Source organism: Typopeltis vanoorti, chromosome 2 (genome assembly GCF_054136105.1).
Source record: "Typopeltis vanoorti isolate ZY-2024b chromosome 2, IOZ_Tvanoo_1.0, whole genome shotgun sequence".
NCBI classification, from domain to species: Eukaryota; Metazoa; Arthropoda; class Arachnida; order Uropygi; family Thelyphonidae; genus Typopeltis; species Typopeltis vanoorti.
In genome coordinates, this window is record NC_143550.1 from 156,477,884 (window position 1) to 156,502,648 (window position 24,765).

At 36.7% G+C, this 24,765-nt stretch overlaps 1 protein-coding gene across 1 annotated transcript in view; it reads left to right on the forward strand.

Annotated features, from left to right (window-relative positions):
• LOC150109556 (uncharacterized) overlaps positions 1-20,573 on the forward strand; it is a 108,310-nt gene extending 87,737 nt beyond the window's left edge. Inside the window, exon 9 of the mRNA XM_090413570.1 lies at positions 12,916-20,573. Within this exon, the coding sequence (XP_090269696.1) occupies positions 12,916-13,653 (738 nt within the window). The 3' untranslated portion in view covers positions 13,654-20,573. The remainder of the gene's footprint in view (positions 1-12,915) is intronic.
• Positions 20,574-24,765: the final 4,192 nt, after the last annotated feature.

Sequence of the window (24,765 nt, forward strand, 5' to 3'; positions counted from 1 at the left end):
GTCAAGATTCCAACATTATCAGATCTTATATTTCTATCGTCTAAAGCATTTTGTACCGTATCAATCCACCTATATCTTGGTCTTCCTCTGGGTCGTTTTGCTGCCAACCTGGCAGAGAACACTTGTTTTGCTAATCTTTCCTCGCCCATTCTGTTTAAGTGACCATACCACCTAAGATTAGCTCTGCTAACGCATTCCTGGATGCTGACAATGTCAAGTTCTTTCCTAATATCCTTGTTTTTAATATGATATTACCATTGATGCCATCTGTTCATGCCTATAATCTTTCTCAGGACTCTCATATCTGCGGTCTCTAGTCTTTGGTCAAGTGTTTTACTTCTGACCCAGCTCTCAGATCCATAAGTTAAAAATGGTTTGAACACTGTCTTGTACACAGCTAATTTAGTGATCTGACTGATTTCTCTCTTATTCCATATGAATTTATTCAATTGACTTCCCTCTATACCAGCTTTGCTGATTCTGTTGTCTATTTCTATATTTAATTTACCATCTTCAGTAAAAATCGTGCCTAAATAGCTGAAATGTTTTACTTGTTCCACAGGTTCTCCATTCACAACACAGTTGACATTTTCAATGATTCTGCCTATTTTCATTGTCTTTGTCTTTTTATTGCTGACCTTCATACCATATCTATTACAACAGCTATTCAATTTTGTCAGAGAATCTTGCAGACTTGTAGCACTTTTATTTAGAAGTATAACATCATCCGCATAAAGCAAAGAGCTGACATTAACATCTCCAATTTTGATATCATGTTTAATACCACTTTCCTTCATAATGTGATCCATATAGATAATGAATAACAGAGGGGATAACGTACATCCTTGTCTCACACCAGATTTAACATTAAACCATCTTCCTGTACTTCCATCAATTCTAACTGCTGACTTACAACTCAAATAAAGACTAAGTATTGCTTGATATAATGCCCCATTGACACCATATAACTGCAGCGTATTGAATAGCTTCTCTCTTGGCACCTTGTCATATGCCTTTTCCAGATCGACAAAACTTAAATACAGATCTTTGTTATATTCCCATGCTTTCTCGACTATTTGTCGTAAAGTGAAGATCTGATCCTGACAGCCTCTATTTGGCCTGAATCCAGCTTGTTCTTCACCAAGCTTTTCTTCCACAATTCTTCTCAACCGTTTCTCAAATATACTTGCATAGATCTTGCCAGGAACACTCAGTGGGGAAATACCTCTGTAATTCTCACATGCAGTTTTATTTCCCTTTTTATATATGGGTACTATGAGAGCTCTACTCTAATCATCGGGAATTCGTCCCTCTGTCCAGGCTTTCTGAACTATGCAGTGCAGCCACTGTAAGACTCTTATACCACCATACTTCAGCATTTCTAGTCGAATATCATCTTCTCCTGCTGCTTTTCCACATTTCAAGCCTTTGATGGCTTTTTCTACTTCTAGTATGGATATGTATTCCTGACTGCATGCCTGGTCAGTGTTTTTTACCACTGTGCTGTCATCACTGCTTGTTTCATTTAGCAGTTTTTCAAAGTAATTACTCCATACTTCAAGGATATCTTTTTCTCCGTTTTCATGTCACCTTTATTATCTCTAATTCCTTTTACAGCACTCTTTCCTCCATTCTTAAGCTTCTTCAACAACCTCCAGAATATTTTGCCACCTTCTTGATATTTATTTTCTATATTCTTGCCAAAGTCCTCCCATGACTTTTGTTTAGCTAGTTTTACACAGTGTTTAGCATTCTTGCATTTGTCTCTATATTTTCTAAGAGCACAAGCTGACTTATTTGACAGGAACTTTTGGTATGCTTTCTTCTTTTCCTTCACTGCCTCTTTAACTTCCTGTGTCCACCAGGGAGTTCTGATTTTTTTATCCTTACAGATAACCTCACCACATGCCTCTCTGGCAGAATCAATCAATGTTTTCTTCAGAGTTTGCCACTGATTCTCCAAGGTTTGATTCCTGTTCTCAAACTCTTTCATTTTTTCTTCAATAATTTTTGTGTATTTTAGCCTACAGTTCACATCTGAGAGCTGCTCAACTTTTATTCGCTTTAAAACTTTCTTACATGTTATTCTTTTCAATATGAAATTCAATTTTATCCTGCTCAAGACTAAATAGTGATCACTTCCAATTTCAAATCCTCTGTACACTCTGGTGTCCTGCACCAGGGAGAAAACATCACTATCAACAATAACATAGTCAATGAGACTTTTCTTATTCCTAGCCTCTTCTCTCCATGTGAATTTGTGCACATTTTTATGTTGGAACATGGTGTTAGTAATAACCAGCCTGGATAATAATAATAAAAAAAATACTTTTTTGATAATGCAGGTAATCTTGATATGACAGGTGGAAAAGATGAAAATGGTATCCCTGGTTATAAACAAAACAAACAAGTTTGGAGATTATAGCTAAATTTTATCAAGAATTATGTATAAATAAGGGGCGAGTAAAGAGAAAAACAATTGAGAAAAGGAAATTATTATTTGACACCTCCAGGGAGTCCAAAGACTCATCAAGGGAATGCACCTTATTAAAATTAAAATAATTAAAAACTACAATGAATATACAGTCAAAGATAGAAATAAAACACTTATAAAAATGGAAAGGCACCTAGACTTGATGGAATACTAGTAGAAACATTGAGAGATGGAGGGGATCTCTTGCATATAAAACTATGACAGTTCAAGAACAGGAAGAACTCTAAAAGTTGGAATCCTGGAAAAATCATCTTTCTAGATAAGACAGGTGATAAAACTAAAATAAGAAATTATAGACCAATAACTCTTCTCTCAGTCATTTATAAGTTTATTACAAAAATTATTTTTGCAGAATAAACAATATATTAAATTTCTATCAACCAGACATGCAGGTTTCAGAAAATCCTTTTCACGTTTACATCATTTACAAGCCTTAATAACCTCCAACTCAATAGGCCTTTGTAAAATGCTAGAAACTTTAAAACATAGAAATAAATTATTATATATATATATATATATATATATATATATAGGATAAGAAGTTCAGCAGAAATAAATTTAAGAGAAATAGAAAAAAGAGCAGTCAGACAGGGATACTCTCCTTACCAAAATTATTTATTACAACTCTTGAATATGCAATGAGAAAATACTTAGGAGAAGAGCAGATACTCATGTTGAATACTAAAGTAATCTATGGTTTGCTGATGATATCATACTAATAGCAACATCATTAGTGGAATTAGAACACGTGATTATTGGATTGCGATGCTTAAGAGTCAAAGTTTGGATAACTGAGAGGAGATATCCACATAGCCTTTTAAGGAATGTGAAGAGCTGACCAAGGCTTCTGTCCTAATGTTTCATCGTCACCTTCTTGTGATGCACCCTGTTAGGTGTCTACCTGGATACTGAATGAATGAGGATAGGCTGGTGCAATTTGGGATTTAGCAGACCAAATTGTATTCTTATTGACTTAAATCATAATGCAAAATGATGATACAATGTGACAAAATTTCATAATTGGGGCGTTTAGCTGGGTCTTGTTTAACTGGGACATTGCCCAGTAAAACAAGGTTCCTGTTGTTTTTGTCAGCAAATCAGGGTGAACAGCAAAAAGTCAGCTACTGGAACAGATTCCAACTTAACAAGAAATGGAATTAGCAGAAGAATTGCTTACATACCAGATCAACATAATAGGTGTTACTGAAACAAAGAAGACAAAAACAAGTGAGATATTTCTAAGCAACAAATACAAGATGTTATATTCATGCAATAACAATCCGGGAAAAAAGGAGTGGATATAGTATTCAACAATAAATACGAGGATAATCTTTTTGAATGGCAGGCAATAACAAAAAGAGATGTGAGCAAATATCAGAATGCAGAACTGGACAATGAGACTTATTTGTGCCTATGGTCCAGAAGGTTCTACGAAGGTAGAGGTGGAGGAATTTTTTGAGGCTTTAGAGAAAGCAACTGACACAATGAAAAAGGAAAAGTTGGTCCTTGTTGAAGATGTAAATAGCAGAATAGAAAATGATTACCAGAAAAACTATCTAAACAAAAGTTGTGGGAACGCTTTGGTAAAAACATAGAAAAAAAATAAATATCAGTATAGTGACAAAATATTCTGGAGGCTATTTGAAAAGTTTGGAAATGGAGGAAAAAGTATTGTAAAAGGAATCAGAAATAAGAAAGGTGGCATGAAAACTGAAGATATTATAGATGTCTGGAGTAATTACTTTGAAAGATTGCTAAATGACACAAGCTATAACAGCATGATAATAGAACATACTCAACAGGATCCAATCAGAATTACGTATCAGTTCTTGAAGTAGAAGAAAAAAAAAACATCAAAAACCTGAAATATGGAATGGTAGCTGGAGTAGATGATATTTGACCAGAAATGCTGGAATATGGAGGTATTAAAGTTTTACACTGGTTACACTGTAGAAAGTTCTGATGAACAGCTAGAACAAAAATTAATTAATTTTGTCTTATATATCCTAAAAGAAAAGATATTTTCTGACATAATCATCATCATCATCAAACATAGTTGATGATGAACTCGTTACACAGTTATTCAGTGTAGTTAAAGAGTCCTGAAGACTACTCGATCTGCATACTTCTAATTTTTTAGGAAATGACAACGTAAACTAAATTATTAATTATAAAAACTTTAATTAATAACTACCTATATTTTGGCAGTGTTACATTGCCATCTTCAGGGATCACAAAACAGTGATATGTGCACACAGGCAATTACACTAAGTAAATGAGGCTGAAGAAAGGCAACTGAAGTTCGTCCTGAAGGTGCCCCTTAGTGTGCTAAATTGGGTTGGATGATCTTTGATGATGATGACCGATTGCCATCATTTCTGAAGATGGCAATCAGTAATTATCATGCTTCATAATGCAATTCATGTTGATAATGCATAACAGCAGAGATAGCATGCACTTTCTAACAATCTTATACCAAATTTTACACCAAACCATCTTCAAGTGCCACTTTCAGTACTAAAAGCCGACTTACAACTTTGTTATATGTTATGTATTGCACTATAATTGTATGGTTTTGAACAGCTTTTCCCCTGTTACCTTATCATATGACTTTTCCAGATCTGCAAAACTTAAAATACAGATCCTTATTATATCTCCTGATTTTTCAACTGTTTGAAAAATTGCTTTTAAACTCTTAAAGTAAAAATTGGAGTTTAACAATCCTTATTTGGCCTAGACTTAACTCGTTCTTTCCCAGGTTTGTCCTCCATGGTTTTTCTTAGTATTCCCAAGTATTCATGCATAAATCTTGCCTGGAATGCTAAATTGAAAAACTCCTCTGAAATTCTCACATTCTTATTTATGTTCCTTTTTTATAGATAGGTATTAAGCCAGTCATCTGGAATTCAATGCTCAGACTAGGCTTCTGAATTATGCAATGTAAGCATTGTAAAACTTGTTCTTTTAAGGTTTTTTACATTCATATTCTTTTAAATTTTAAGTAACAGAAGGAGAAGAGTAGACAATTAAACATATAAGCTGGTAAGTGGATCTAAAATAAAGGCATGAGTGAGATTTCATATCTCATGATAGGTAGGAAGGCAGCGTGAATACTAAAGTTCATCCCTGGAAACTGAACCAGGGTGTGTTTAGGAAGCATGAGAGATCCAGATTCACTTCATGGTATGTGTGTACACGCACATGCATGGAATAGACTATCAGTGGATGTTGTGAGCACATCTCAGCAAATGTTTTCAAAGAGAGAGATTGGATAGATATTTGAGCATTGTATGAGCTGGAAGAAATCCTCAATGAGTCCTTGACTTCCTTTATGATATAATAATAATATGAGCATTTTTTGGTTCACTATCACCTACTCCAGCTGCCTTACCACCTTTCAGACTTTTGATGGCTTTTTCTAAGTATGTATCAGTTTTATTATTTTTATTTTTTTTATTGTATTTCTCTTGAACATTTTCTACTATGTTGTCTTTGCTTTCCATTTAACAGTATTTCAAAGTAAGTACTTTGGACATCCAGACTGTCTTTATCATCAGTTTTCATGTCACAACAGCCTCCAAAAACAATTGGCCATCTTCATGATGTCTTCTATCTCCTTACCAAAGTACTATGAAGTAGAATGAGAAAATGTTTGTATCCCCTTCAGAGCAGACTTTATTTTAGAATAAGTTTCATAGAATTCATAGAGGTGATTTTATCAAATTGCAGCTTTCATCAAAAGAAGAACTTCATGATATTTTGAAGTTTCTAGTAAAGCAATATAAGCCAAGAAATTTAGGTTATGCAAATCCTGTCTACTGAAGTTATAATAATCAAATCAGGAAACACATGCTAATAGCACTTAATACATAAATTGTAGCTTTTTAGAACAGTTCATATTGATATCTGTAGTTCATTTGTTATATTATTGTAACAAACTCTTTAACAGTTTTGCTTTGTATCAGCACGCACACACACACAGCCTCAGCCTCCTGAAATCTCATTTGCAAATCACGCCATAGACTATGGAGCACAGTATTATGCCATATATTTGGAAGAAGAAGTCTTATCCTTTTAAGGAATCAGACGAAGTAGGAAAGCCTGATTAACTTGCATTCACTATTGATTGGTTATTAGTTTGTTGAACATACCAAGCAATTAGTCATTCCTAGATTTCTGAAAAAAATGGTAATTCATTTTAGATTTAAGTAAAATATATATATTGTGTGTGTGTGTATATGTATATATTCCTAGATTTCTGAAAAAAGTGGTAATTCATTTTAGATTTAAGTAAAATATATGTTGTGTGTGTGTGTATGTATTACCAGTAAGTGTTCTTGTGGTTAGAGCTTGATATTTACAATAAATTTAGTTTAATCCTTTATCCAAGTGTGAGCAAACAAAGTTTGTGCCTGAAAGTATCTTCAGGACTGGGGTAAGGTAGTACAACACCAGGACGACTCCTTGCAAAGGTGGAGCAAGCTACTAACCCTCCTATCTCAGTATCTCTTATAATGCACAACACATCTCCTTGTGGATATGTCTAATGTTATGCATTAAGGGAAGGGCCACTACCCAGACTAGTTTCGACCCTTATTGAGGTAGAATGGGAGTTCATGCCTTTCATCACTGGCCTCTTTAGATTTAAAAAAAGTTGTGCTGAAAGTCAGCCTAATAGTGAGAGAGGAGGAGAAAGATAGAGTGGATAGTAGTAGATAGTTAAAAGAGGCCTCAGTCGATCTACTTGGCCTCACTTAAATGTCAGCACCAAGCAGATCTCCGACATTATCTCCCTCCATCCGTTCTTTTCAGCTTTCACCAGTCAGTCACCTCTTCAGGTGTCTGCCCGAGGAAAGTGGGGAAAAACAAATGAAAGAAGCACCACATGAAAAAGAGGAACTGGTAAATAACATTAAAAATTACATATAACAATTTGTAAGACAGAACCAAAGAAATAAGAAACTAGGTGAATTCTGAAATTTCAACCTGAATGACCAGTTTAATACTGAGAAGAGCGGGGGGCAGAGCCTGGCCTGGGTGATGCAGCTCACAAGGAGCTGCACCGCTTCGGTGTAAGCCTTCGCAGCCCAGGTTCTCAGGATATCCCCTCCTGTGTGGAATAGACATAGACTTTTTTTACAACAAAAATTCTAATCTGAAAGAGGACAAAAAGAAGAAAAAACAAACCAGATTTTTTTATTTTATTTTATTTATTTTTTTTCCCTGTCTGGCAGATCTATGCTAGGAATGGACTGACTTGCCAGCATGTTAGGTGAGGTTTAAATCCTCCTGCTGTCTATTTTTGTGGGTTCTAATTATGTGATCGGCTAATTTATCTCCGTGGACGTAGTTTAGCATGTAAAGTCCTCTGTACAATGCTAGTCCCACGTCGTCGCCTGCATCAATAAAATCGTTAATCTGTTCAGGAGTGATTTCATTTATGTCCTCGACAAACATATCGTTCCATTCTGCGCTGACAACTTTAGGCCCATTTTTTCCTGAGTATGAGTTTAATGTCTCCGAATGTTTCTATTGCTGTTCTTAATAGCTTCACATGCTCGGGGAAGCCCTTTAAGAGATGCAGTATTGGTGCATTGGCTTTCGCGTGAGGGAACTTTGTGGGTTCTGAAGTTGCCTTTATTTTTTTTTCAGGGCTTTATTTTCAGGGCTGGCTGGCCTCTTTTGTGTGGTTTCTGCATTGTTGATTTCCATATCTACTGCCTCCGTGTCCTCGTCTATTGTGACTGCAGTGATAGTTCCATTTTGTTGGTGCTGCTGGTTATTTTCGGTTGCTACGTCTGTAGTGGCGGTTTGATCGGTGGCCGGTTCCTCCTGCTCTTCATCTCTCCTGGTTGCAGGCTTCTCCACCGGTGTACTTGGCAGTGTTTCAGAGGTGGCGGCATGATTCTTTGTTGTTCCCTCATGCGCAGCCTTCAGGGTGGGGAAATCATTCTGTTCTGCACCAATGACATTTTTGACTGTTGTTTCCGTGTTGGGCGTAATAGTGCCTCCCAATTTTTCGGCCAGATTTCTGTCCGGACAGGTGTCTATTTTATGGCCGTTAGTGCCGCATTTTAGCCATGCCGATTGGCACTGTACTAGTGTATGACCCGCTGTTAGGCAGTTCTTACACTTTAACTTCGGGAACTGGGCCTCGAGATGAGTCAGGGCTCCACATTTAAAACATTGCCTCTTTACTCCCGGGTAACTCACCATTATCCTGGCCGACCCGATCATTACAAAATTCGGAACTTCTGTTTTCATCGTTAACGAGAATGTGACTTCCCCTGACATCCATTCAGGGTAGTCAGCATCTTTGCCTACTTGGACATCTCGTACAGTTCCCCATTTCGAAAAGACTTGATTAATTATGTCATTGCCTCCTTCTAGGTATTCCAGAGGGAATCGCTCTATTCTCATCTTTTTAGAGATGCTACCAACGACAAAAGGATGGCAAAGTTTCCCTTGACACTCAACCCCTTTGAGTAGTTTCTCCCTTGTTGTTGTATTTTTACAAACTACTTGATATCTGCCACCCCCATAGGGGGTAAAACCAGAAATATTATCTGCCCCTATGCAGTCAATTAGCGCTTTCGCAAACGTCCTCTTGTGTACACTTGCATCGATTTCGAACCAGAGGATTCTTACTCTCGGTAGAGCCGAAGACATACTTCAAAAAAAAAAAAAAAAAGGAAAAAGTAGACCCTTGTACGATCCAAGTCCACAAAAAGACAGACCTGTAGAAAAGGCCAGGCTTTCCCTGTTTGCAGATAAGAAAAACCTGTTACACTTAGGTACAGGGGGAACACAAACAACCAAAGAAGAAAAAAAGACAAAGGGTTCTTACCAAGGCATCAGGACTCGAATAGGAGCTCTCTCTCGGGATCTGGTAACTGGAATCCAAGGCTGGGATACTTTCACTGCAGAGCTGGAACATGGAGCTTTCTCTCAGGGCCGCTAAAGCTGGAACTTGTCTCATCAGTGGGAGCCAGGCCCAAGTGGACATACCAGCCAGAAGCATTAGTAAAGTCATCTCTACCTATAGGAGTTGCCAAATGGTGTGCCACCTTTTTAATAAATTACTCTGGATTTAGAGAAAGATGTTGAAAGTTTATTTTTCACTTGGTTAGAATATAATAAATTTAGTTTAATCCTTTATCCAAGTGTGAGCAAACAAAGTTTGTGCCTGAAAGTATCTTCAGGACTGGGGTAAGGTAGTGCAACACCAGGACGACTCCTTGCAAAGGTGGAGCAAGCTACTAACACTCCTATCTCATATCTCCCATAATGCAAAACACATCTTGTGGATATGTCTAATGTTATGCATTAAGGGATATGTCTAATGCATAACATTAGACATATCGCAAGGAGATGTGTTTTGCATTATGGGAGATGCTGAGATAGGAGTGTTAGTAGCTTGCTCCACCTTTGCAAGGAGTCGTCCTGGTGTTGCACTACCTTACCCCAGTCCTGAAGATATTTTCAGGCACAAACTTTGTTTGCTCACACTTGGATAAAGGATTAAACTAAATTTATTATATTCTAACCAAATGAAAAATAAACTTTCAACATCTTTCTCTAAATCCAGAGTAATTTATTAAAAAGGTGGCACACCATTTGGCAACTCCTATAGGTAGAGATGACTTTACTAATGCTTCTGGCTGGTATCTCCACTTGGGCCTGGCTCCCACTGAAGAGACCTGTTTTCAGCGGCCCTGAGAGAAAGCTCCATGTTCCAGTCCTTCTTCAAACCTGTTCCAGCAGATTCCAGCAACAGTTTAGGAGAACTGAAAAGAGAGCTCCGAATGAAGTCCTGCCTTGGTAAGATTCCTTTTTTTTGCATTCCGCTATTTTATAGGAATAGACTATCCTTGGAAAGTCTTCTTCCTTTCTTTTGTTAAATAATGTCTTCGGTTTTACCGAGGGTAAGAACCCTCGGGTTCGAAATAGATACAGAGATCGAGAAGAGGACGTTTGCTAGAACCATTATTGATAAAGTAGGGGCAGACAAAATTTCCGGTTTCACACCTTATGGGGGTGGAAGATTTCAGGTTGTTTGCATGGACTTTGCAACATGGGAGAAACTGCTGAATGGAGTACAATGCAAAGGGAAACTTTATCATCCTTTTGTGATGGGAAGCGTTTCCAAAACAGTTAAAATTGATCGATTCCCGCTCGAATATTTAGAAGAAGACAGGGATGTAATAGTAAAAGTTTTCTTGAAATGGGGAGCTGTCCGGGATATAAAAATTGGCACGGACGCTGATTTTCCTCAGTGGAAGTCAGGAGAAGTTTCGTTCTCGATCATGATGAAGGCAGAAATCCCAAACTTTGTCATGATCGGGTCAGCCAGGGTAATGGTCAGTTACCCGGGCGTAAAAAGACAGTGCTTTCGGTGCGGATCACTGGAACACTTAGGTGCAGACTGCCCCAAGAACAAGTGCAGGAACTGCATGGGGGCAGGACATGCGCTAGCCCAGTGTGAAGCACCCTGTCTGAAATGCAAGGATACTACCCACAAAGTCAACGTTTGTCCTAGCAGGACACACGCCGAGAGAATAGGAGGCGCCATTTCGCCAATCCCAGCAAATATTTCAACCAAGAGTTCAGAGCCTACAAGTCATGACTACCTGACTGCAGATAAGACAGTGACAGAAACTACCACTATAGATCCTGACGTTTTCCCAGCACTTACAACCCCAGTTATGGTGATAACAAATGACAAAATTCAACCACCTACTGGCAACAAGACAGAAGGAAAAACAGAGAAAAAAGAAAAACGAAATGCTAGAAAAATCATCGAAACCAAGGATGAAATGGAAACGGAGACTAACACCAATGCCACCAAATGACCTATCACACCAGAAGAAGAAGAAAATAAAAGAACCAAACCAAATTACGACAGCCCAGCAGAAACGTCAAGTTCAGAGGAGGAGGAAGAAAAAGGAAATAAAACAGACACCCATTTAGAAACAGATGAACAGGAACAAAGAGACAATCTAAGACCCATAGGAGAATCCCACAATCCTGGAAAAAAAATCTCATAGAGGAATTCCAGGCAAAGCTGAAAGGCAATATCAGAACCGACAAAGTTCCCTCACGCAAAGGCCAATGCACCTATATTGCATCTGTTAAAGGACTTCCCCGAGGAGGAGGCAATACTACGAACAGCAATAGAAACATTCGGAGACATTCAACTGATAATCACAGGACAAAACGGGCCAAGAGTCGTCAGTGCAGAATGGAACGATGTGTTTGTCGATAATATAGATGAAATCACTCCTGAAGAGATCAATGATTTTATTGTTGCAGAGGACGACGTGGGACTAGCACTGCACAGAGGCCTCTACATGCTAAACCACGTCTGTGGAGACAAATTAGCAGATCTCATCATTAAAACCCCCAACAATATACAGAAGGAGGATTTAAACCTTGCCTAACAAGTCAGTCGACTCCTAGTATCGATCTGCCAGGGAAGGGGGGGTGGGAAAACCTTTAAGTTTTGTTTCGTTTAAATTTTGTCCACATAGGAGGGGGTATCCTGAGAACCTGGGCTGCGAAGGCTTACACTGAGGCAGTGCAGCTCCTTGTGGGCTGCATCACCCAGGCCAGGCTCTTCCCCCACTCTCCTCAGTTTAAATTAGTCTTTCATGTCACCCAGTTGTTGTTGTTTTTTTTCGTTTTGTCTTTGCTATTAGTGATATGTAACTTCTTGTGTCCTTTCTCAGTTCTTCTTTTTAAGTGTCCTCTTTCATTTGTTTTTCACTTCTTTCGCCAGCCAGACATCTGAAGAGATGACTGGCCGTCGAGAGCTGAAAAGAATGGATGGAGGGAGGAAATGTCAGAGATCTGCTTGGTGATGACTCTTGAGTGTGGCCAAGTAGATCAACTGAGGCCTCTTTTAACTACCTACTACTATCAACTCTATCTTTTCTACTCCTCTCTTACTATCAAAGCTGGCTCTCAGCACAACTTTTTGACTCTAAAGAGGCCAATGATGATGAGATATGAACTCCCATTCTACTCAATAAAGGTCGAAACTAGTCTGGGTAGTGGCCCTTCCCTTAATGCATAACATTAGACATATCTGCAAGGAGATGTGTTTTGCATTATGGGAGATACTGAGATAGGAGTGTTAGTAGCTTGCTCCACCTTTGCACGGAGTCGTCCTGGTGTTGCACTACCTTACCCCAGTCCTGAAGATACTTTCAGGCACAAACTTTGTTTGCTCACACTTGGATAAAGGATTAAACTAAATTTATTATATTCTAACCAAGTGAAAAATAAACTTTCAACTTGATATTTACAGGTCTTAAGACTATTCAGATTGTTTTTATACTTTTAAAATGAGTATCAAAAGTTTTATGTTAAAAAAACAAGTTTCATTGAGATGGTAAAAGAAATTTTTAATTATTTTTCAGGTGGAAGATATTGAGGATATTTTAACTCTTTCTGTTGAACAGAAATATTCTACTGCATGCGAAAGGTACTTTGTAGCTCAACTAAAAAGCTATCTTCAGATTGAAACTCCAGTTTCATCATTCATTGCAGCTGATGAAAACAAGTGTTCAAAAAGACAAAAAGATAATATATATTCTTTAGAAGTACCAAATTCTACTTCTCTTAAAGAAAGTGACTTGGGTTATTTTAGTGGTAGCAACTTCAGCAATGAAGCTGGTTCTTTTGGAAATGGTGAATTAATTCCCAAAAGCAGCACTATTATTACAAACTGCACACAACTTTCACCAACATTGCCATACCAAAATTTTAAATACAAAGGAAATTACAACAGTCAAAGTACTTTTTTAAAATCTTGTTCTAATAATTTTTCATCTCCATTATTAAACACTAAAATGGGCTTTTCTTTTCAGGCTGGTACAGTGCAAACTGGAAACTCTAGAAATACAAATATATTCTCTCAGCAAAAGAAAGCACGTTTAGAAATAAGCAAAATAACCTCTTCTAGTAAAATTCAGTCAGATAAAGATGAGAACAGTACAGAATGTATAGAACATGAAAGATGTTCATCTCAGGTTTTAAGAGATTCAGCAAATATAGTTCACATAAATTCCTTGTTATCTGTAGCTATTACTAGGCCTTCTGATTATTATAAATCATTTTTATTAACAAAAGAGAAATTATTACTTTCAAGAAATTAAATAGATGATGAAAAATGCTTAGTGAAATTTAATGTGCATTTTTTAAATGGGCATCATTGCAGTAGAATAAAATTGATTGTGTGATTATTTATAGCATTCTTCTAGCTTTAATACAGAGAGGATTTTCAGTTCCTGTTTTATCTCATCACTATAAGAATTAGCAAAACAAGTGTTCTCTGCCAGGTTGGCAGCAAAACGACCCAGAGGAAGACCAAGATATAGGTGAATTAATATAGTACAAAGTGCATTAGACGATAGAAATATAAGATCTGATAATGTTGGAGTCTTGACAAGTAGCAGACTGATTTGGAGGAAAATTGTAGATAGGAAGTTAGTAATGATGTAATTTTTTTCATGTAGTACTATCATATCCTGTACACCCCTTGAGGGCACATGGCAGGAATTTGATGATGATGATGACTATAAGAATCTCTGCCTAAAGAAGTCAACCTTTCTTTTAGTGACTAAAGAAGTCATGTTTGAACTGAATTCCCCAATTGGATAAAAGTGTGGTTTCTAAACTACAGTTCAAAATACAGGCACATAAATTTTTGATTCATTGAATGGTGTTGTTTTTATTATTTAAAATCTTTTCAGTTGTTGAAAAAAATTGGAGCTTTTTTTTTTAATCTTATTCCTTTAAAAATAGCCTTGCAAAAATGGATATCACTGTTTTTAATAATTTGTCTCTGTTCATCGAAACCATTTTCCTAAAGTTCTAATCTTCAAGTTGATGCTATGTATTTTTTAAGATTATTACTGATTAAGATTAAATGCACTTTTAAATATACATGGAATGGAAGAATATGTCCCATGTGTATGTGTGACTTTAAGATTTGATATATACAGGTATCCTTCACTTTACATGTTTATTGCCCACAAAACTGTGGGCAATAAACATGTACTAGATGAAATCATGTTAATTGAAAATATATATATACACTCAATGGACAAAACATTAGAAATACCCACCTGATAGCATGTCGGTCCTCCTCTAGCACGAATAACAGACTGTGCTCTCCGAGACATTGACTCCACCAGATGCCGGAGGTAATTCTACCGTGCCTGTTGCAGCACAACTGCACTTTAGATGTTATCCCAGATACCTGGATCTAATGTCTCGCTCTACAGATTCCCAAGAAATTCAATTGGGTCTAAATCTGGGGATCTTGGGGGCCACTGGATAGTCCAAACTCAGATGAGTGTTCCTCTATGGCCTGGGTGGCTGCGGCTCAATGGGACACGGCACTGTCCTGCTGAAACAGACCATCAGCTGCAGGATGCGTGAAGGCTGTGGAAGTGATCAGCCAGCACATTCTAGTGGCTCACAACATTTGAAGACCTCTCCAGACACACTAAGGGACCTAATGTGTCACATGAGAAGGATTCCCAAACCATCACAGAGCCGACCTGGTGCAACTGGATCATGGCCTCATGCTATCAATGCTACACTTGCATCCCACCACCCGTCAGCTCAGTGCAACTGATAACAGGATTCATCAGATCGCACAACTCTAGTCCATTCTGCAGAGTTCCAGTTTTGATGGTCCCAGCACCATGTGAGGCACAGTGCCTGATGATGAGCTGTCAACAGTAGTACACTATTAGGGTTGGCTGTATGCAGGGTATGCCATACCATTCACTTGCTGATGCTGCATGGACCTCTGACATTGAAATTGGATGTGATTTGTCCTTCTGTTGCCCTGCAGTCGGTCTGTATGAGCCTGGACAGTCTACGTCGAACCTGGTCATCAATGGCCTGTGGTCGGCCACCACTTGCTTGCTGGGTGCTGGTATATCTGTTGATGGTGTACTTATGGTAAACCCTTGATACTATTTCCCTCGAGAACCCATCTGTCTTGTACCGATAATCCATCTGTGATCAAAGTCGCTAAGATCACATTTACCCATGTTCATCGATTGTAATACACTGTTGGGAAGCCCCAATGTCTGCCTATTTACCATCTGCATTCGGTTTATGTTTCACTCTGTGCAGGGGATGCTAGTGTGAACTTCCAATCACCCCTATTTCTAATGTTTTGTCTATTAAGTGTAATAAGCAATGAAAAAAAAATTGTAACTCATCCATGGAGTTTCAAAATCTTTACTAAATTTTTTATAATACATTTGTTTTTGCTGTTTATATTGCCAGTATATAAAAGATAATAAAATGCTAGAAACAAAAGTTTTGTTAAACACTGCATAATATGTATTTATCATTGAACACACAAGTGCATTTAACAGGAAATTATTTTTTGAGCAAGAAATACATGTATATGATTTAAGCAAGGTAGTTTGCACTGACTTTTCCTTCTTCTTCTGTGTGTACATTTTGAAGTAATAGCTCATAGCTTTCTTGACATTCCGGTAGATTTGCATACTGAGATCGAACTTAGGGTCAATATCCATAAGTTGTTTTCAAGTATCAACATCTTGAGTTGGACTGCAAAGGCATGTTGAATAGCTGCTGCATGCATTTCAGTAAGCAGCACAATATAAAAGTTTGTAAAAATTAGTTGGAAAGTGATGGGTCATTAATTATTCCTATTTCTCTCTTCTGTACTGAATCAGCTATCTATAGGGATTCTTATGTGCACTACCCTTAGTGTGAGAATGGCATTCAGTAGTTGAACAGATTTGCAATTTATAAAAATGTTTTTATTTATTTAGCACCATCATAGTACCAGTACTGTATACCCCTTGGTTGTGCATATGAGGAATTTGATGATGATAGAGTTAATAAATGTTTAAAGTAACACTTTTAGAGAAAGAGAGAACCTAATTTTTTGGATGCTGACAGCATATTTGTAATATGTTTATCCCAAAGGAGATTTCATGTATTAGGGGTAATCCCAAGAAGAGTGATATCATCTTATCTAGAGATTTGGGTATTGTCAGGTATAACACTAGTAGGAAAGGGTTCTTGTTTTGTAAAAAAATAAAGTGGGATCATGTTCCACTAGCATTGAAATTGACAAGGTTATCCTCACTCTGTTGACATATGGTTTGGAGATTACAGTTTCAAGCACTATCAACTGATATTCCAAGGTGGCATATCAATTGATATGCCACTGGAACTAAACTATCATCATCATCGTCAAATTCCTGATATATACCCTAAAGGGGTGTACAGGATATGCTAGTACTACATGAAAAACTTACATCATTACTAACTTCCTATCTACAATTTCCTCGAAATCAATTTGTTAACTGTCAAGACTGCAACATTATAAGGTCTTATATTTCTATCTCCTAAGGCACTTTTTACTGTATCAATCCACCTATATTTTGGTCTTGCTCTGGGTCTTTTTCCTGCCAACCTCTCAGAGAACACTTGTTTTGCTAATCTTTCCTCTTCCATTCTGTTTAAGTGACCATACCACCTGAGATTCAGCTCTTTTATCACATTCCTGGATGCTAATAATGTCGAGTTCTTTCCTAATATCCTCATTTTTAATATGATATTGCCATTGATGCCATCTGTTCACACTCCTAATCTTTCTCAGGACTCTCAAATCTGCGGTCTCTAGTCTTTGGTCAAGTGTTTTATTTCTAACCAAGTTTTCAGATCCATAAGTTAAAATTGGTTTGAACACTGTCTTGTATACAGCTTAGTGTTTTGACTAATTTCTCTCTTATTCCATATAAATTTATTCATTTGACTTCCTACCATCCAGCTTTATTAATTCTGTTGTCTATTTCCATATTTAATTTACCATCTTCACTAAAGATTGTCTAAGTAGCTGAAAATGTTTTACTTGTTCTATAGGTTCTCCATTCACAGTGCAGTTGATATTTTCATTGCTTCTGCCTATTTTCATTGTCTTTGTCTTGTTATTGCTGACCTTCATACCAAATCTATTACAACAGTCATTCAATTTAGTCAGGGAATCTTGCAGACTTGTAGCGATTTATTTAGAAGTATAGCATCATCCGCCTAAGCAAAGAGTTGATATTGACATGTGTACTTCAATTCTAACCGATGACTTTCAACTCAAATAAAGACTAAGTATTGCTTGATATAATGCTCCATTGACACCATACAACTGTAGCGTTTTGAATAGCTTCTCTCTTGGCACCTTGTCATGTGTCTTTTCCAGGTCTACAAAACTTAAATACATATCTCTGTTACATTCCTATGATTTCTCAACTATTTGTTGTAAAGTGAAAATCTGATCCTGACAGCCTCTATTTGTCTTGAATCCAGCTTGTTCTTCACCAAGCTTCCCTTCCACAATATTTATTTTGGAAGGGAAGCTTGGTGATATATTTATTTTCTATGTTCTTACCAAAGTCATCCCATGACTTTTGGTTAGCTAGTTTTGCACAATGCTTACTTTCTTACATTTGTCTCTGTTTTCTCTAAGAGCACAAGCCAACTTATTTGCCAGGAACATGCTTTCTTCTTTTCTTTCACTTCCTGTGTCCACCATGGAGTTTTGATTTTTCTATTCTTGCAGACAACCTCGCCACATGCCTCTCTGGCTGAATCAAGCAGTGTTTTCTTCAGGGCTTGCCACTGAATCTCCAAGGTTTAATTCCTGTTCTCAAACTCTTTCATTTTTTTCTTCAATCATGCTTCATGTATTTTAGTCTACAGTTCACATCTGAGAGCTGCTCAACTTTTATTCACTTTAAAACTTTCTTACATGTTCTTCTTTTATATGAAATTCAATTTTATCCTGCTCAAGACTAAATGGTGATCACTTCCAATTTCAAATCCTCTGTATAATCCTCTGTGTCCTGCACCAGTGAGAAAACATCACTATCAACAATAACATAGTCAATGAGACTTTTCTTATTCCTTGCCTCTTCTCTCCATGTGAATTTGTGCACATTTTTATGTTGGAACATTGTGTTAATAATAACCAGTCCATGTCTTGAGCAGAAATCCAATTATTGGATTTCTGCTCAGATTTTTGCCATTATCATTAGCTTTGCTCTTTTCTCCAAATTTTCCCAAAATATTTTTGTATGTCTAACAATCATTTCCTACTCTGCTATTTAAATTTGCAACAAAGACCAACTTTTCCTTTTTCATTGTGCCAGTTGCTTTTTCTAAAGCCTCAAAAATTTCCTCCACTTCTACCTTAGTAGAATCTTCTGTAGGACCTTAGGCACAAATAAGTTCCATTGTTCAGTTCCCCATTCTGATATTTGCCCACATCACTCTACTTGAAATTGACTGCCATTCAAGAAGATTAGCCTCGTATTTTGTGTTCAATACTATAGCTACACTTTCTTTTCCCATTAACATATCAATAACCGTAATTTATTTGCGAAAGAGAATAATTATTTAAATATATAATTCTTAATTATTTAATTAAAGTTGGTAATGTACCATAGAGCACTGTATTTATCATTAATAATGCAAGATGCCTTAATACAGATATTGAATTTAATATAGAAAGTTAGCAAAATGAGTGACATATGTCATAGTGAGGCACTGAAGAGGTCCATGGTATTTCTTATTTTCATAGCCTGGCAAATTATTCAGAAAAAATATCAAATACCAAAAAAATTTGCTGTTGTCATGAGAAACAACTTGCAAAGTCATTAAACAACTCACTTGGTTATAACCTCTAGTTTAGCCACTACTTTATTTAAAATTTATTTGTGTTTATATTTGCATGTATAAATAATTACACAGTAAATGCAACTTTAAGCAGGTATATCAGAAATAAATAGGCAGTAGATAAATGAGGAATGAATTGATGTTTATAATTTATTTATATATTTTTGTATATATTTATAGTATTGTATGCTGAATTGTAAAATGTTTATACTGATGGAATTATATGTATATATACCAAGTTTAAATTGCTGCTTTTTTATATAGAGGTTCAAATCAAGTGTTTAATATACATAATGTATAGTTTTTATTTTAAAATGGAAAAAACAGTTGTCATGTTGGCAATTGCATTTATATTTGCTATGTTGGGTAGGTGAAGAAATTAATTGTTCTATGGAAAAAAAAAAGTTGTATAATAATAAAAAAAAGTAGTGTATAATAATGGATTGCATCTTTTGTTTCTCTGCAAATTATCTTATATTATCTTGTATGATTTGTTATGTAATATTGATTTTTAAAAGTTAAATTGTTTTTGAGAAGAAAGAGAGAGAAAGATTCCGGAACATATTTTATCATGTTTGTATTTACAATTTAAGAAACTAATAAATTTTTAAGACATTGTAAATAATGTGGAGTTTAATTGTTAGAGAGAGAACTTTGTAATGTGCTGAAAATAATGAGCCAAAGACTTCATTCTGGCAAGATCAAATTATCCATGCTAAGGATAGAATATATCCATTGAATTTCTAAAGCCAGTTTAAAACTTTCCTGAGAACTTATGAGAATATAACCTTTGGCATGGGAGCTGTCTGTGGGTTGCACTACTAGAAAGACATGAACTCGGCTCATGAGCCTGTATATTCACCTTTTATTAGTGCGATTAGGTTTCACAGGCCTGACAGCTGTTTCAAATCTTGTCATTGTTCTCATCAGAGACCAGGCATATATACACCTATTAAGAATTGCATGTTATCGCTTATGAAAAATAACTTTCTGACATGAGATGATTGCTATGGTCAGATAGAGGAATTTGTCCTCTTAAGTTTCTGCTTGATCTCTGATGAGAACCAAACAGTTTGAAAAAACTGTCAGGCCAATGAAACCCCTAATCATGCAAATAAAAGGTGAATATGTGAGCTTGTGGGCTGAATTCATGCCTTTTAAGTAATTCAGACTAAAGACAGCTCCTTTGTCGAAGGTTATATTCTCAGAAGCTCTCATGAAAGTTTTAACGTGGGCTTTAGAAGTTCATCATCATTATCAAATTCCTGATATATACCCTCAAGGGGTACCTCTGTGCTGTCACTGATTGTTTCATTTGGATGTATTATATCCTTTGCAGGGATAACATTTTTATATTCTTAAAGCTCAAAAGTGTAGTTTTGTATTTCTTAAATAAAATCATTTTTTTCTTTCAGATGCTATGTTTGTTTATTCAGTAAAATGTCTAGTTTATGAATTGCTTTTCTTAACATATCCAGTCATTATTTAAGTTAAGGGGATATTAAATCCCACATTGTTTTAAAACCGAATAAGAAACTCAAAGATTGGAATCGGAGAGTTTCATGCCGAATATAGTAAACTATAAAGTATCGGCGATCACTAGCGTGAGCTAATGCAAGTGACCCTAGTACGTAGTACAATACCGGACAACTCGCAGCAAAGGTATGGTAAATACCTAAGAATAGCGATCAGAACTTTACCACCTTTGCTGCGAGTTGTCCGGTATTGTACTACGTACTAGGGTCACTTGCATTAGCTCACGCTAGTGATCGCCGATACTTTATAGTTTACTATATTCGGCATGAAACTCTCCGATTCCAATCTTTGAGTTTCTTATTCGGTTTTAAAACAATGTGGGATTTAATATCCCCTTAACTTAAATAATGTTTATATCGTCGAAATGAAGCTTATTAGCTCTTTATATTTAAGTATCCAGTCATGTTTTCTGCAAGTGGATTCCATAAAAAAATTATAATTCAGGAATAGCCAATTATCAATCTAAAGCCAGTTTAAAACTTTCTTGAGAGCTTATGAGAATATAACCTTTGGCATGGGAGCTGTGTTTGGGTTGCACTACTAGAAAGACATGAACTCAGCTCATGAGCCTGTATATTCACCTTTTATTAGTGCGATTAGGTTTCACAGGTCTGACAGCAGTTTCAAATCTAGTCATTGTTCTCATCAGAGACCAGGCATATATACACATATATACACCTATCTAGCTTAGAAAAAGTGCTCTTCCAGAATAAAGAATGTTTTTTTCAGCATAAAAATATATAAATGGCTAACATTAGTATCATTTTCTTTTGTATATGCTAACAGTCTGATGCATTTAATATTTCATGAATAGTTTCCAATTTGCAGATTTCTTCCACATTGATCTATTAAATGTCAGGTCTCGGATTTAAAGTGCTTTTAATTTCCAAAGCATTCCTAACTGCATCGATCCATTCAAGCAGTCCTTTTAGGCTCTTCATGCTACTTTTGCTTTTGTCTAAAACATTTGTTTTGCTAATCTTTCATTTTCTGTTCTGTTTAAGTAAACATCCCATGGGAAATAAGTGCTGCTTATGCATTCTTCAGTATTGATAACATCAAGTTCCTTTATGATATTTTTTATTTTTAATCATACAGCATGCTGATGAGGTTTCCCTTGATTCCATCTGTTCATAGTTCTACTTTTGCTGCTACCCATTCCCTTGTTCACATCATCCTTATACAACTTCCAGGGATGATCTCTTGTTCTCCCCTGATCTCCCACCATTTTATGAAAAACCTCTTCAACATTAATCCTATAACAACCCCTTAATAACTTGTATGTCTCTATCATATCACTTGTCTTCCTCCTATCCACTACACTCTGTAAATTGCATCTTCTCAACCTTTCTTTATATTCAACATTCCAGAGATCAGAAACTACCTTAGTCAGTTGCCTCTGTACCTTTCCAACATCTTATTGTCCCTTTGAAAACCAGGTGACCAAATCTGTGTACTGTAGTCCATGTGTGGCCTAATCAGAGCCTTATACAATGGAACAAGAATCTTCTTTCTTCTACACGTCAGTGTCCTCTGCATCATTCCCAAAATTCGTTGTGTTGTCCTCACATTTTTGCCAAAGTGTCCTCTCAATTTTAGTTCCTTATCCACCATCATCTCAAGATCTATTTCCTCCACCTCCAACAATATATCCACACCGAGCATAAATTCTACATCCCATCTTTGTTTCCCAAATTTTACAACCTTACATTTTACAACAGTGCTCACATCCCCATTCACTCAATTTATTCAGGTCTTGTAAGGCCACAACATCTTCTCTACTCTTCATACTTCGTCCCAACTTTGCATCATCTGCAAACAACTGAATATCCCTATCCAAATCTTTACCAATATCATTAACATACAAGTTAAACATCAATGGCCCTAAAACAGACCCCCGAAGTGCACCACTAGTGACTGTTCTGTTCTGCAATATTGCTCCCCGATATACCACCTGCTGATACCTATCAGATAGCCAATCTCCAATCCAATGCACTAATCTAATATCCGACCCCATCTGTTAGATTACCACATGATAAGTTGATAGTCAATCAAAAGCCTTTGCAAAATCTAAGTATGCTACTGTGTATTCTTCTCTTCTGTCCAATGAAGCCATTGCCTTATTGTAATAAGTAAGTAGATTAATAAAACATGACCTCCCTTCAGCAAATCCATGCTGTCCATTAAAGATAATATTGTTGTCGACCCAATTCTGAATCCTGGTTCTCTTCAGCATCTCGACCACAACATTTGACAGACAGATAGGCCTATAATTTGATTCTAGAGTTCTATCACCTCCTTTACAAAGTGGCACAATCTTGCCTTCCTTCCATTCCTTTGGAACTTGACACCCAGTACAAGACTCATATTAAACAAATATGTCAAGGCAGATGCCAACCATGTGGATATTCCTTTAAAATATGTGACGATATGCTATTAAGTCCCACAGTCTTATTAACATCAAGTTTGCTCAATTCCCCATATACCTCTTGCTTTCATTTACAGTCAATCTTTCCCTCTCATCAACTGCTCTCAAACCCTCCATGATGTCACATTCACAAAAATGAAAGACCTTTATGAACTGCTCATTAAATATCACAACTGTATCTTCTGCAGCAGTTGTTCTTAAACCATTTTTTCCAATCGATGTCATCCTTCCATAATCATTCTTTTTTTTTTTTTGCTGGCTACACATCAAAAGAACTCCCTAGGATTCTTTTTGCTTCATTAGCTAACTGCTAACTGCTGCTCATACTTCACTTTTGCTACCCTTACCAAGTCACCCTCCTTGCCTGTTCTTTGTAATCCTCATGGAATTGATTATTACTACTGCTCTTAAGCTGCCTCCATAATGCCTTTTTTTCTTTGTATCGCATGCTTAATCTCTTCATTCATCCATTTCATACCCTACCCTATTTAACCTTCTGACCTTTGGAATACATTTAGACATTGCTTCTACTAGATAGTTCTTGAATATCACCCAAGTTGCATTGATCTCCTTTCAAACCAACTCCTCATTCCATGCTACACCTGCAAGCTGTTTCTTGAATCTGATAATCATCAGCTTGTATCCTTTCCTCACAGTTCCTTACACTGTTGGCAACCACCCAGTAATTACTTCATGGTCACTTTCACCAACTGGAGGGTGATTTGACACCACCTTTATAATAACAGCCTCTGATAAGATGAGATGATCAAATCCAAGACCCTCAATCGTGTCCCCTCTGTGACATGCTGCCTGAGGTAGTTATCCTTCTAGAAACTCATTTTCTTTATTTCTAGTTGCTTTCTCATCATCCCAGTCTATATTGCTATAATTAAATTCATCCATAATAATTACCCTTTTCTTATTTGCTTGGCTAATTTGATTATACATTTCATGGTCACTACCGTCCATATTACCAGGTCTACAACAACGTCCGATTAAGTTAAATACTTAATCGGACATAACTTGTTCTCTATCATCAATAGCATCCCCCCCTCTCTCTTTTTAGCCTTTCTGTCTTCATGAAATACATCATACCTTTCCATCTCTATTCCTCTCAGGATGTTATCCTCATCCAACCATGTCTTGCTTATTCCAACAATTCCTGGGTGAACAGACTCAATTAATGCAATCATTTCATTTGCCTTGTTTCTTACACTTCTAGCATATATATACAAACAACATTTCATTCCTGGATCTATAGCAAATTTCACTGATGCCACTTCTTAGATGTGACTTCTCCATACTTAACTTGAGGCATTTCTTTTTCTCCTTATTTATCTAAGAACTCTTCATATCCAACTATTTTCCCTTGATCCCAAGTCATCCCTTTTCCTTTTTTGTCTACACACTCACATCCTCTTGGAGCATCAACCTTTTGCATGCTGTGTTCCCCTGGCCATCCTGAGCCTTCCCATTTCCCTGTTCATCGTGTACATGTTCTCTCATTCCTTGTACTCATGCTACCCACTTCATTCTCTCGTAAAGGGTGTGCCGGCAATATGTGCAATGCACA